The sequence below is a fragment of the Erpetoichthys calabaricus genome, chromosome 13 (genome assembly GCF_900747795.2).
Source record: "Erpetoichthys calabaricus chromosome 13, fErpCal1.3, whole genome shotgun sequence".
In the NCBI taxonomy this organism is placed as follows: Eukaryota; Metazoa; Chordata; class Cladistia; order Polypteriformes; family Polypteridae; genus Erpetoichthys; species Erpetoichthys calabaricus.
This window is the reverse complement of record NC_041406.2, coordinates 92427812-92443256: the sequence shown is the minus strand read 5'-3', so window position 1 is coordinate 92443256 and position 15445 is coordinate 92427812. Positions and strand designations below refer to the sequence as shown.

General features: G+C 43.3%; 1 protein-coding gene across 1 annotated transcript; it reads left to right on the top strand.

The window, feature by feature from the left end:
- Window positions 1–674: 674 nt before the first annotated feature.
- On the top strand, window positions 675–4665 carry lrrc14b (leucine rich repeat containing 14B). Its single transcript, XM_028817257.2, is given in 3 exon segments — window positions 675–1141; window positions 1143–1624; window positions 4004–4665. Coding segments are annotated over 3 exon segments (1545 nt in total). The 5' UTR covers window positions 675–718; the 3' UTR covers window positions 4644–4665.
- The last annotated feature ends 10780 nt before the right edge of the window (window positions 4666–15445 follow it).

Genomic DNA, 15445 nt, shown 5'->3' with positions numbered 1-15445 from the left:
GATGCTCTGTGTAAGAAAGGACAGAGCCGACTATACTTCTTTAGAAGGCTGGAGTCCTTCAACATCTGCTGCAGATGTTCTATCAGACGGTTGTGGCGAGCGCCCTCTTCCACGCGGTGGTGTGCTGGGGAGGCAGCATAAAGAAGAGGGACGCCTCAAGCCTGGACAAACTGGTGAGGAAGGCAGGCTCTATTGTAGGCATGGAGCTGGACAGTTTGACATCTGTGGCAGAGTGCTGACGGGCTCATTCTTCAGTTCCACCTGGGGGGGGTAAACGTTAACATTATACAAAGTTATTGTCTGTCTGTATACCTGCATTGTTATCACTCTTTAATTTAATATTGTTTTTTGTATCAGTATGCTGCTGCTGGAGTATGTGAATTTCCCCTTGGGATTAATAAAGTATCTATCTATCTATCTATCTATCTATCTATCTATCTATCTATCTATCTATCTATCTATCTATCTATCTATCTATCTATCTATCTACTGTAGATTTTTGCAGCACAAACCTCAATGAATCTTTTAGGGACATTTTGAAGTGTAACAGAAGCCATGACTTTAGACAAAGATCACAGATCCAAAATTAGACTTTCCCACGTGACCCCTCAGCCTCCCCTGCAAGTCGCCAGACAGCTGTTTCTCAAAATAACCAGAGCTGCTTCACTTTGGACAAGACGCAGAGCTGCTTCCCTGGGCTCTGCTCTGTTTGTGACCAATGAAGACTTTAAAATTTCTTGCTGCTGAGAGTTTTGTACGGGACACCGAGAAGGCGCAGCAGAGCCTTTGCTGGCTGTCTCACAACCTGTTTCCGCTTCTCTTTAAAGCGTCTTACCTACACGAGCAGTCGCAGGTTCTTCATGATGTCGTCCAGCACTGGCCTCTGGCAGAGCTCAGCCTCAAAGATCTGTTGGGCCGTACAGCAGACTGCGATGACGATTTGACCGATAGGACCTGTTCAGCCGCTTTGGGGGCACTTTTGGATGGTCTCAGGGATCATGTCCTTTGCCAGCCTGTAACCTATACCAAGCACCTAAAGCTGGTGGATCTCACAGGCATTAGAGATGTTCAGTTCCAGCTCTGCCGCTGCAGGAGATCCCTGGGGAAATGGGCACGCACTGAGAAGGTCACCAGCATCTGTTTATGAACTGCTTTTGGCGATGGAATCACAAGACGTCTCTCTATCCGTGTTTGGAGTATCCATTGACATCCGGATGGATGTGTTTGTGACCAGCCGCAACTATGAGGCGGCAGTCCAGGCCTTGCTACTGAGATGCCACTGTCCACTGAAGATCCGATGTGTAGAATTCAGGGCTGACAGCCTGCCTCTCAAAAACCTCTTTTATATCATTAAACTTGCTGAACCGGCATCCCTGCAAAAGCTGTCAATTGTTCACAACATCCGAATGGAAATGCCCTATCTGGAGGTGCTGCTAAGCCGCGTTTCTTTTCCTAATTTGAGGGCCCTGACCCTTCCTGCCAGAACATTTGATGTGCGGAGATACGCTCCAGAAGACATTGAGATGTTAGCAAAAATTGGAGAAATGCTGAGCCAGCTAACCTGTCTGAGGGAACTGAGCATCCCTTTCTCTCCACTCTCGGGACAAATAAGGAAGCTGCTAAGGTAACGTAATGTCATTGTTTCTAATGCCTTAAACTTATCTTTAGCTGCTGCTTAATTTTTGGAGTTATTTGATTCATCTGCATAATACTAACCCACTTCTAAAAAGTTGGAAGGTATGGAAAATGTTAATAAAACATTTACAGATGATGTGGGGATGCTTTGGATAATGAGCTGTTCCACGCCTTCTCCATACTTTTTTCTTGCCATCATTCTGGTAGAGGTTGATCTTGGTTTCATCTGTCCAAAGAATGTTTTTCCAGAACTGTGCTGGCTTTTTTAGATGTTGTGATAGTTGCCCGGACACCACCAGTCGGAAACCACTTCTTTATAAAACACACACGTTTATTTTCCATTAATAAACAATTCCAACACTACACACAATGCACACAGCAATAATCACCCCAATATCTCAGTCCTTTGCCACCTCTATCCTCCTCCAGGGAGCTTTGTCCTTCTCCCACTCCCGACTCTGGCTCACTGACTGTAAGGAGGCGGCGCCTTTTATCCCTGCCCGGATGTGCTCCAGGTGGCTGATGAAGTCCATCCAGCAGCACTTCCTGGTGTGGCGGAAGTGCTGCCCTTTGAACCGGAAGCACTCCGGGTGTCCCTGGCAGGTTCCTCCGCCATCTTGCTGAGTGTGGCGGAAGTAACAATATCCGGGTCTCCAGAGGCTTAAAGCGCCCCTGGCGGTGGCCACAGTTCCCAATGGGTCAAAGCCTCTTTGTCCCTTTCCCCGTGGTCCTCTTTTAATCCAGGGCGGCTGCCCCCTTGTGCCCCGGAAGCTGTTAGTGTCCCTTTCCGGTCCCTCCAGGCATCCCAGCCAGGTAATGATCCCAGTCATCCGTGACAATGTTCTTTAGCAAAGTCCAATCTAGCCTTTTTATTCTTGAGGCTTATGAGTGGCTTGCACCTTGCAGTGCACCCTCTGTATTTACTTTCATGCAGTCTTCTCTTTATGGTAGACTTGGATATCGATACGTCTACCCCCTGGAGAGCGTTGTTCACTTGGTTGGCTGTTGTGAAGGGGTTTCTCTTCACCATGGAAATGATTCTGCGATCATCCACCACTGTTGTCTTCCGTGGACGTCCAGGTCTTTTTGCATTGCTGAGTTCACCAGTGCTTGCTTTCTTTCTCAGGATGTACCAAACTGTAGATTTTGCCACTCATAATATTGTAGCAATTTCTCAGATGGGTTTTTTCTGTTTTCGCAGCTTAAGGATGGCTTCTTTCGCCTGCATGGAGAGCTCCTTTGGCCGCATGTTGTCTGTTCACAGCAAAATCTTCCACATGCAAGTGCCACACCTCAAATCAACTCCAGGCCTTTTATCTACTTAACTGATAATGACTTAACGACAGACTTGCCCACACCTGCCCATGAAATAGCCTTTGAGTCAATTGTCCAATTACTTTTGAGCCCCTGAAATGAAGGGATTGTGTTAACAAAATGCTTTAGTTGCCTCACATTTTGATGCAATCGTTTTGTTCACCCCACTGAATTAAAGCTGAAAGTCTGCACTTCAACTGCATCTGAGTTGTTTCATTTAAAATTCATTGTGGTAATGTACAGAACCAAAATTAGAAAAAGTTGTCTCTGTCCAAATATTTATGGACCTAACTGTACATTGAGGGAGTCAGCAGTATGGGTGGAGGTGGGCAGCCCATTCCACCAATTAGGAAATACACAGGAAAAGAGTCTGGATTGAGACTTGGTACCATGAAGGGGTGGCATCACCAGACTCTGTTCCCTGGCAAAAATGAGTGGGCGAGAAGAAGAAGACCACCTCACCAGTGTCTCCATATACTCAGGTACTGACTCATTGACTACTCTTTAGGCAAGCATCAGGGATTTGGGCTTAATGAGTGCTGCTATAAGGAGCCAATGTAGCGACCTGAAGAGAGGAGTGATGTGTGCCCATCTCAGCTGGTTAAATACAAGATGGGCCGCTGCATTCTGGACCATCTGTGATGGATTGATAGCACATGCGGGTAGTCCTGCCAGAAGTGAGTTGCAGTAGTCCCGATGTGACAAGACCAAAGCCCGGACCAGAAGTTGTGCTCCATACTCTTGTCAGATAAGGTCTGATCTTGTAGCTGTTGTACAGCGTGAAACCTGCATGAACGAGAAATGTGGTCATAAAAAGATAGCTGCTCATCATTTTGCATATTAATTTGGCAGGTGTTAGAAATATATAGAATATTATGCGCAAAATATGTGAATGTCACACATATATTTGTACATTTTCTTACTTTGTTTAATCCTGAGTTTCAATACGAGAAGGAGTTCTCAGAGAATGATTTTATTCAAGCCTCTTCCATTTGGTACATGCGGCACCTAAAGGTCTGACATTTTTTTAATACTTCTCTGTGTTTTCTTCCAGCCCACTCGACACGCCACTGCAAGTACTTGAGGTTGCGAATTGCTCCCTGAGTCACACTGACATGGTCTACCTGGCAAACAGCGTTCACGCAGAGCATCTGGAGAGGCTGGACCTCAGCGGCCATGATGTAGCTGACCTCTACCCGGCAATGTTCTTTAAACTCCTGAGTCGCGCCTCGCATACTTTAAAGAGTCTTACTCTGGAGGAGTGCAATATTGGGGAGGAACATATCAATCTGATGATTGTAGCTCTGGTGCCGTGCCGGAAGCTTACTGAATTTAGGTTTTTAGGTAATCCTTTCTCTTTTCGTGCCCTGAAATGCCTCTTTAAAGCATTTGTTGACTTTCCGCACCTGAAATATGTGGAGTTTCCAGTTCCAAGAGACTGCTACTCAGATGATGTTACTTACCCGTTGGATGATGCCAGTTTAGGCAGTTATGACAAAGACCAATATGAAAGAATGAGAGAGGAGCTGATGAAGATTTTATATGAAGCCAACCGGGAAGACATATTGGCCTCCACACCACTCTTTGGAAGCTACGACCCCGACATTCAGGAGACGAGTAATGAACTTGGGGTTTTTATGCTCCAGTCATTTAAAGACGCACTGTCAAATTTTATGGAGAGCCTCAAAACCTAAAAATATAATTTAGTTCAGGTGGGTTAGTTTGGTATAAAAGTACATTGTGGGTACCGCAGATCTGTCTGTATCTTAATATACCGTTGCACAAATGAAGTAAATGGCCGTGCACTTAATACAGTAAGTCAAGCAAGAGCTGCATAATTTTCACGTACGTAAAAATCCTAAAATATCCACAGAATGAAAATAAAGCAGTCATTATGATAATATAACGGCACCTCTGTTATGACTGATAATCGCAATTAACGTTTTATACGTTTTTCTGCATCGATTTTGCTCTTTCTTCTTCAATGCATTTATAGGTTTTTAGCATTGCAGAATTCAATTCTGACGTTGATTTCTTGCCAGAAGGTGTTTTTCCATTATTAACAGATTTTGTTGTGTGTTATTCTGACTCCATCTTTGTTTTCATGCGAGTCCCATTGTTAGGACACATTCCCATTTATCAGGGCCATCTGAATTCATTGACGTGATTGTGTTATGCCCAATGTGCTATGATTTGTTCACTTTGAGATCTTTTACTCTTGAATAATTTTTTTTGGAACGGTAATGTATGTGGGAATATGGATTGATTTTTTCTCTGGCACTTTCGATATGGTTTTCTTGCATTATAAAGCTTCAAAAATATAATGATTAATTCATTCACAGTTCCGCAACCTTATTTTGTTTTGCGTTTGGGTGCCTCTATGTCGCGATTCCTGTTGCTGCTACACTGTGCCCAGACGCTATTGGAATGTTGGGTCAGAAAATAAAGCAGTCATTATGATAATGTAATGCCACCACTGTTATGATTGATAATCGTAATTAACTTTAATACGGTTTTCTGTATCGATTTTGCTCTTTCTTTTGAAATGTATTTATAGGTTATTGGTGTTGCAGAATTCAATTCTGACGTCGATTTCTTGCCGGAAGGTGTTTTTCCATTGTTAACAGATTTTGTTGTGTTTTAGTCTGACTCCATCTTGGTTTTCTTGTGACTCCCATTGTTAGAACACATTCCCATTTGTCAGAGCCATTGCCCCCGGAGGTCACGGCCTCTGAATTCATTGACGTGGTTGTGTTATGCCCAATATCTTATGATTTGTTCACTTTGAGATCTTTTACTCTTGAAATATATTTTTTTGAAACAGTAATGTATGTGTGAATATGGGTTGCCTTTTCTCTAGAACTTTTCTGTATGGTTTTCTTGCATTATAATACTTCCAAAATATAATGATTAATTCATTTACAGTTCCGCAACCTTAGTTTGTTTTGCGTTTGGGTGGTTCTATGTCGTGATTCTTGTTACCGCCACACTGTTCACAGATGCCATGGAATGTTGGGTTAGAAATTATAAAGCAGTCATTATGATAATGTAACGGGAGCTCTGTTATGATTGATAATTGCAATTAATTTTTTATACGTTTTTCTGCATCGTTTGTAAGAACAGCACACCCCTCTCTTGTTCTGTATCCATGATTGGGATTAAAAACACTATGGAATTCTTCCTCAGAATTCTGGCTTCTGATTTTACCGTTTTCACTCTGATTTCTGGTTAGTATTGCGGCCTTGGCAGCGATGGACCAGCACCCTGTCGAGGGTTTGTTCTGTACATACGGCACATTCAATATGGTCAATACGATACGTTACAGGATACGGTCTGAAAACGGTTTGCCCTCCATGCCCTACCAACTGCAAGGCAGATTATAAACTGGGACTGATCAGCAATCAGAAGGACAAGAGATAATTAGAATATTCCATTTCAGTTTAGCTTGTCGGGGATATAATAGAATCTCCCATAGACTATGAATTAATATATAGGCAACCATTTTAAGATAACTAAGAAAATACTTGTGTCAATTTATCATAACCTAAATAACTAACAGGCTCTTACAGCCAGAGGTGGGTAGAGTAGTCAAAAATTGTACTCAAGTAAGAGTAGCGTTACTTCAAAATAATATGACTCAAGTAGAAGTAAAAAGCAGTCATCCAAAAAATGACTCAAGTAAAAGTAAAAAAGTATTTGGTGAAAAGACTACTCAAGTACCGAGTAACTGTTTGATCATAATAAATGATTTATTTTTTTAGAAATGTAATAAGACAGACAAAAATATAAAATAATAAATAAATAATAAATAAAAATGAGTAAAAAAAAATAATATCTTTACAAAATAAAGATGCATAAATAACACAAAGTTCCAAATCTCAGTTTTTCACAACAAAGCTTTTGAAGCCAATACCTACAGTAGGTAAAATGTATGTTTGAACAGTGCAAACTACTTACAGAGACAAGATATACTGACTGTACACTGACTTTTTATATATATATATATATATATACTGTATATATATATATGACGACACGGTGGCGCAGTGGGTAGTGCTGCTGCCTCGCAGTTAGGAGACCAGGGCTTGTTTCCCGGGTCCTCCCTGCGTGGAGTTTGCATGTTCTCCCCGTGTCTGCGTGGGTTTCCTCCGGGCACTCCGGTTTCCTCCCACAGTCCAAAGACATGCAGGTTAGGTGAATTGGCGATTCTAAATTGTCCCTAGTGTGTGCTTGGTGTATGTGTGTGTGGGTGTGCATTCTGTGGTGGGCTGGCGCCCTGCCCGGGGTTAGTTTCCTGCCTTGCGCCCTGTGTTGGCTGGGATTGGCTCCAGCAGACCCCCGTGGGTTGGATGATGGATGGATATACAGTATATATATATTGTGATAAAGATGCTATATATCACCCGACCCGGCACAGACTACACAGAGGCATATGTTAAAAGACACAAAAGCACTTAATATACACAGACCAAACACTCTTCCTCTAGCACCACCATTCCTCCCAGGCAACCTCGTCCTCTTCCTCCCGATTCCGGCCCAGAGTGGTGGTTGCCGGTCCTTTTTATAGCCCACTCGAGAGTGTTCCAGGTTCTTGACCACCTGGGTCCAATTGCACTTCTGGGAGGGGCTGAAGAGTTGTCCAGCTGGGCTGTGGAATCCCAGCAGCACCCCCTGGCGGACACTCCAGCTCCCAATTGGGCTGTTGAGGACTCCATTTCCCATGGAACCCTGCGGAAGGTTGAGGCATCACCGCCGGCCAGGTAGGCTGCCACTAAGCATCCTGGGGGAGGTATTGAGCTGCCCATAGTTGCTCCCCCGGAACATATGCAGCAAGGGTGTCCCGACTGCCCACCACAACATATATATGGTGCATCCAGAAAGTATTCAGAGCACATCACTTCATCCACATTTTGTTATGTTACAGCCTTATTCCAAAATGGATTAAATTAATTTTTTTCCTCAGAATTCTACACACAACACCCCATAATGACAACGTGAAAAAAGTTTACTTGAGATTTTTGCAAATTTATCAAAAATAAAAAAATTGAGAAAGCACATGTACATAAGTATTCACAGCCTTTGCCAGGAAGCTCCAAATTGAGCTCAGGTGCATCCTGTTTCCCCTGATCATCCTTGAGATGTTTCTGCAGCTTCATTGGAGTCCACCTGTGGTAAATTCAGTTGACTGGACATGATTTGGAAAGGCACACACCTGTCTATATAAGGTCCCACAGTTGACAGTTCATGTCAGAGCACAAACCAAGCATGAAGTCAAAGGAATTGTCTGTAGACCTCCGAGACAGAATAGTCTCGAGGCACAAATCTGGGGAAGGTTACAGAAACATTTCTGCTGATTTGAAGGTCCCAATGAGCACAGTGGCCTCCATCATCCGTAAATGGAAGAAGTTCAAAACCACCAGGACTCTTCCTAGAGCTGGCCGGCCATCTAAACTGAGCGATCAGGGGAGAAGGGCCTTAGTCAGAGAGGTGACCAAGAACCCGATGGTCACTCTGCCAGAGCTCCAGAGGTCCTCTGTGGAGAGAGGAGAACCTTCCAGAAGGACAACCAACTCTGCAGCAATCCACCAATCAGGCCTGTATGGTAGAGTGGCCAGACGGAAGCCACTCCTTAGTAAAAGGCACATGGCAGCCCGCCTGGAGTTTGCCAAAAGGCACCTGAAGGACTCTCAGACCATGACAAAGAAAATTCGCTGGTCTGATAAGACAAAGATTGAACTCTTTGGTGTGAATTCTAGGCGTCACGTTTGGATGAAACCAGGCACCGCTCATCACCAGTCCAATACCATCCCTACAGTGAAGCATGGTGGTGGCAGCATCATGCTCTGGGGATGTTTTTCAGCAGCAGGGACTGGGAGACTAGTCAGGATAAAGGGAAAGATGACTGCAGCAATGTACAGAGACATCCTGGATGAAAACCTGCTCCAGAGCACTCTTGACCTCAGACTGGGGCGACGGTTCATCTTTCAGCAGGACAACGACCCTAAGCACACAGCCAAGATATCAAAGGAGTGGCTTCAGGACAACTCTGTGAATGTCCTTGAGTGGCCCAGCCAGAGCCCAGACTTGAATCCGATTGAACATCTCTGGAGAGATCTTAAAATGGCTGTGCACCAACGCTTCCCATCCAACCTGATGGAGCTTGAGAGGTGCTGCAAAGAGGAATGGGCGAAACTGGCCAAGGATAGGTGTGCCAAGCTTGTGGCATCATATTCAAAAAGACTTGAGGCTGTAATTGCTGCCAAAGGTGCATCGACAAAGTATTGAGCAAAGGCTGTGAATACTTATGTACATGGGATTTCTCAGTTTTTTTTATTTTTCATAAATTTGCAAAAATCTCAAGTAAACTTTTTTCACATTGTCATTATGGGGTGTTGTGTGTAGAATTCTGAAGAAAAAAATGAATTTAATCCATTTTGGAATAAGGCTGTAACATAACAAAATGTGGAAAAAGTGATGCGCTGTGAATACTTTCCGGATGCACTGTATAGATATATATATATATATATATATATATATATATATATATTTACCATACTTTCTATACTGTTCCCAAAACACAGGGAAATAACAGTTCACTTAATTAGCCCAGGAGTTCAATTAAAAACAGAAGCTGGCTGGAACAAAAATCTGCAGCCACAGACCAAGTTTGGGAAGCACTGTGCTAAAATGTCGTTGTCTAATGTAGCATTAGCAACACCCTAACCATAGCCCCCCCTCCAGCAGCTTTTACAGTAAGCACCATGCAGTCCAGAAGGTGGTGTTCTCCTGGCACTAACCAAACCCAGATTTGTTCATCAGACTACCAGACAGTGAAGTGTGATTCATCACTCCAGAGGTCACTTTCCCACTGCTCCAGAGTCCAATGATGGCATGCTTTGCACCGGCATTGCACATCATGATCTTAGGCTGGTGTGAAGTTGCTCGGCCATGTAAACCCATTTAATGAAGTTTCTGATGCACAGTCCTTGTGCTGATGTTGCTTCCAGAGGCCATTTAGAACTCTGTTGTGAGTAATGCCAGAACAGACGATAGACAATATTTACTCACTATGAGCAATAGCACCCACTCTGTGAGTTTGCGTGGCTTACCACTTCATGACTGAGTTGTTGGTGCTCCTCAGCGCTCCCACTTCACAACAACAGCACTTTCGGTCAAGCGGGGAAGATCTAACAAAGTAGAAATTTCATGTTTTGACATCCTACAACAATTTTAAAGTCACTGAGCTCTTCCATTCTACTGTCAATGGTTGTCAATGGAGATTGCATGGCTATTTGCTTGATTTGATCCAACTGAAACACCTGACCTCAATAATTTGGGTGGGAGTCTGCATACTTTTTGTACCTTAATGCGATTCTCAAATTGAATTGCTCAACTTAGTTTTGTAACATTCTTAATGCTATGCTAATACATCAATAAAAAAATGAAACGCAGTAGCAACCAGTGCCACAGAAGCAGCAGACTGGAACAAAGACGAAAAATAAAATGATTCTGAGGGCATAGGCCATTTGCACATGGGAGGCCATTGATAAAAATGTTACATTGCAGTCAAGCACTTGGCGGTGAAAGTCAATGGATTAAAGAGCAATTAGCGAAATAAGTGGGTGGTTGTCAAGCCTGTAATGGCACCATTATCTTGTCAAGTTAATACCACCAATAATCAAAGAAGAAGATGCATTGCTTCGGCCGTGAGTTATTTTAGGACAATTCTTTGTGTACATTTTAATTAGCGAGCTTTGCATTTAGGAAATTTTACCACACACAATTTCTATCACGTCATGCAAACAAATTTTGCTGCTTCTTACTTTATTTTTTTAATTAGTTATGAACACGGCTGAAAGCAGACTGCAGGAATCACATACTGTGGCTCATTTTCTTTTCTGTGGGATGACAGGATGCAGGAGCGAAAGAAAATAAGAAATCTGACAAACGAGAGGAGAGCATTCAGTCCGTCAAGCTCGCTTGTTTAGATGATGCCAAATCTGTCCCAAAATCTCATCGTGATACTCCTTAAAGGTTGTCAAGGTTTCTAATTCAACTCCATGACATGGTAGTTTGTTTCAGATTCCCACAGCTCTGCTTAGAGGAGTGCTTTCTGGCTTCAGTCCTAAATGTGCTTCCCCTAAACTGATGTTGAGTATGAGATTCACCATTAAATTAGAAGAATTCTGCTGGATCTACTTTATCAAGGCCTTTGAAAATTTGGAAGACCTGGATTCTTACCCCAGGCAATGTTAGCGGCAGCGCCCCCTCTCATCTCCACAGTTTACTGCATACCTTAAATGAGCCTGTGCACAACTCTGTACAGTCTCTAAAGGAATGTTTGGATGATGAGAGCTAGAAATGTTCTGCATTTTTAAAACGAACAAAACTGAGGTTTTGGTCCTTCCAAGGTAGTAGTCTTGGTCCACTGGAACAAAATTGTACATCATCAGTTAGGAATCTGGGTTTCATTTTTGACAGCAGTCTTAAACTGGATAAACAGATAAATTCTGTTGTTAAAAACGGATTTTTCCAGTTGAGACTGTTGGCAAAGGTAAAGCCTTTTCTTTGTTTTTCCGACTTTGAGAAGGTCCATGTTTTTATTTCATCCTGTCTGGATTACTGTAACTCTCTCTGCTCAGGAGATGGGGAGTCCCTCCTGCATTGCCTACAGCTTGTTCAAAATGCAGCTGCTAGTCTTTTGACAAAAACTCGAAGCGAGTACACATTACTCCCATGTTGGCCTCTCTTCATTGGCTACCGGTTAGTTTTAGAATCAATTTTAAGCTTTCATTGCTTGTTTATAAGTCTTTAAATGGTTTAGCACCAGTGTATCTCATCAGTCTTCTTAAACCATATCTCCCGTCTCGGTCTTTAAGATCATCTGACCTGTTGCTACTGATGGTACCTCAGATAAGGCTGAAGCATTGGGGTGATGCGTGTGTGGTGGCTGCTCCATGGCTCTGGAACAACCTGCATGTGCAGATTAGATCTGCTCCGAATTTGAACATTTCTGAATCCAGATTGAATGCACATCTTTCTTCCATCCATCCATCCATCCATCCATCCATCCATCCATCCATCCATCCATCCATCCATCTATCCATTATCCAACCCCCTTTATACTAACTACAGTGTCACAGGGTCACATCTTTCTTCCCTGGCTTTTAATTCCAAATTAAAGGGGTGCTGGTTTGTATTTTAAGTATTGGATGGTCACTGTACTTTATACATGTTGACTGTAATTATGGAATGTTTGTCTGTTATGCTATATGTTGTTTATTGTCTTTCTGTTATTACTATTATTTACTGTACAGGACTTTGGTAAACACTTTAGTATTTCTATAAATAAGGTTGGCTTGACTTACTGTGAGGAGGTCTTCTGACATGCATGCGTGACAATAGACTACATATCTATTAGATAGATAGATAGATAGATAGATAGATAGATAGATAGATAGATAGATAGATAGATAGATAGATAGATAGATAGATAGATAGATAGATAGATAGATAGATATTTATTAATCCCCAAGGGGAAATTCACATACTCCAGCAGCAGCATACTGATAAAAAAAACAATATTAAATTAAAGAGTGATAAAAATGCAGGTATAACAGACGATAATTTTGTATAATGTTAACGTTTGCTCCCCCGGGTGGAATTAAAGAGTCGCATAGTGTGAGGGAGGAATGATCTCCTCAGTCTGTCAGAGGAGCTGCTCCTCTGTCTGGAGATGATACTGTTCAGTTGATGCAGTGGATTCTCCATAAGCTAGAACATCCTGACGACATTTTGCATTAGAAAATGAGAACATATTGTGGTATACCAGGGCCGTACAGCTCCCTGAACCCGGGCACAGACAGGCACAGAGACACAAGTGCAAAAACGATACATGGTTTATTTCTTTGTGGGACAGCTCAATTTCCCGCTCCCCACTTCAGAGCACAGTACACAAATATTCACAGGCTTAATGCTCAGTCCCTTCTTCCTTCTTGCTCTTTCCTTCTCTCTTTCTTTGCCACCTCCACTCCTCTCCCAGCAAGCTTTGACTTCCTCCTCCTTGAATTCGGAGTGAGGCGGCCTCTTTTATAGTGCACCCAGAAGTGCTCCAGGTGCTCTCTGATCCTCTTCTGGCAGCACTTCCAGGGTGTGGCAGAAGTGCTGCATCCCAGGGATCCGGAAAAGTCCAGGCGCCCCCTGGCGGTGGCCACGGGTTCCAACAGGGTTGTTGCGAAAAGCCAGAGCCTTTACCCGGTACATGGAAGGACTGGGGGAGAGTGTATTTTTAAGAACGTTTTTTCCCCCCAGACTGACAGAGGGCAGCCCCCTTGGCTTGCAGCGGGGCCACGGGTCTTGAAAATAGAAGCTCAACCCTGTTGGGGCCCATGGCCATCGCCAGGGGTTGCATGGACATTTGCAGGGCCCTATTTAGCTATACTTCCACCACACCCGGAAGTGTGGCCGTAAGAGGGTCATTGGTCACCTGGTGCCCTATAAAAAGGGGTCAGTTCCAGAGTCGGGAGGAAGAGGACAAATCCTAAGGAGGAGTGGAGGCGCATGGACTGACGGCAGAGAAGGGACTGTATTGTGTCTTGGTGCTGGTTCACTGTGTGCACAGAACTGTAAATAAACCGTGTGCTGCGTCTGTCTGTGTCGGGGTTAGGGTGGGCTGTACGCGCACGGGCTTCACAGTTTCTAAGCTCCAAACACGTGGCACCAATGTAAGCCAGGGGGTTTGCCCTCTAGTGTTCCAAGGGAGATATTGCCCTGAATTTGTCCTTCAGTCACAGGGGTGTCCTGGCCAATATACTGTATAATATTTAATTTTGTGCTTTGTTCCGTGATAACAGTTTACATAGATAGATAGATAGATAGATAGATAGATAGATAGATAGATAGATAGATAGATAGATAGATAGATAGATAGATAGATAGATAGATAGATAGATAGATAGATAGATAGATAGATAGATAGATAGATAGATAGATAGATACTTTATTAATCCCAAGGGGAAATTCATATTCTCCAGCAGCAGCATACTGATACAATAAACAATATTAAATTAAAGATTGATAATAATGCAGGTAAAAAACAGACAATAACTTTGTATAATGTTAAATGTTAACGTTTACCCCCCCGGGTGGAATTGAAGAGTCACATAGTTTGGGGGAGGAACGATCTCCTCAGTCTGTCAGTGGAGCAGGATAGTCTGTCGCTGAAGCTGCTCTTCTGTCTGGAGATGATCCTGTTTAGTGGATGCAGTGGATTCTCCATAATTGACAGGAGTCTGCTCAGCGCCCGTCGCTCTGCCACAGATGTCAAACTGTCCAGCTCCATGCCAACAATAGAGCCTGCCTTCCTCACCAGTTTGTCCAGGCGTGAGGCGTCTTTCTTCTTAATGCTGCCTCCCCAGCACACCACCGCGTAGAAGAGGGCGCTTGCCACAACCATCTGATAGAACATCTGCAGCATCTTATTACAGATGTTGAAGGACGCCAGCCTTCTAAGGAAGTATAACCGGCTCTGTCCTTTCTTACACAGAGCATCAGTATTGGCAGTCCAGTCTAATTTATCATCCAGCTGCACTCCCTGGTATTTATAGGTCTGCACCCTCTGCACACAGTCACCTCTGATGATCACGGGGTCCATGAGGGGTCTGGGCCTCCTAAAATCCACCACCAGCTCCTTGGTTTTGCTGGTGTTCAGGTGTAGGTGGTTTAAGTCGCACCATTTAACAAAGTCATTGATTAGGCCCCTATACTCCTCCACCTCCCCACTCCAGATGCAGCCCACGATAGCAGTGTCATCAGCGAGACACTGCTCATATGAGAAGAGTTATTTCTTATATCTAGGATTTCTTAATATGTTTAATTAGTTTAGGACTTTACATGATACTTCATTCAAAGGTGTGTTTCCAGAGTATCCCATCTACCCAAAGATGATTGGTGAAAATTAAAATATATTCAAATGTGTTATGTAAATGAACCCCACTGATTAAAGGAGGCCTTTCTGTTAGAGTCTTCAGTCTGGCATGATGCTTTAAAGAGGTTCAATTGGGGTTACCACCTATATGCACAAATAAAGGATAGTGTCACAAGAATGACAAATAGACATCATAAATGTTTGGGGCAGCCACCTGTATAATGTGCCTTGACTGCAAAAAGGTATTTAAAGATAGCGAGTTGTTCACAAGAATGAGTCTAAAACAGAACTGCGGTATTGAATCAAGATGGCAGCTTTAAAGGCCAGTGTAGGAAATGATATCATCAGAGGAGAGACTGAAAGTGTCATAATCAGAGGCAGGACCAGAAGTGATGTTATCGAAGGCACCAGAACCCTGCGGGATTTCCCAAGAACGGTCTGCAAGGGATCGAGAAAGATAGTTAGTGCACCCCGCCAACCCCTGGTCAGAAGTGGCAATTGCCATTATTCAGGCCCTTTAGTTGTCTCCTACTCGCACGTGTGTGACAATAGCCATGTTTGAATTTCACA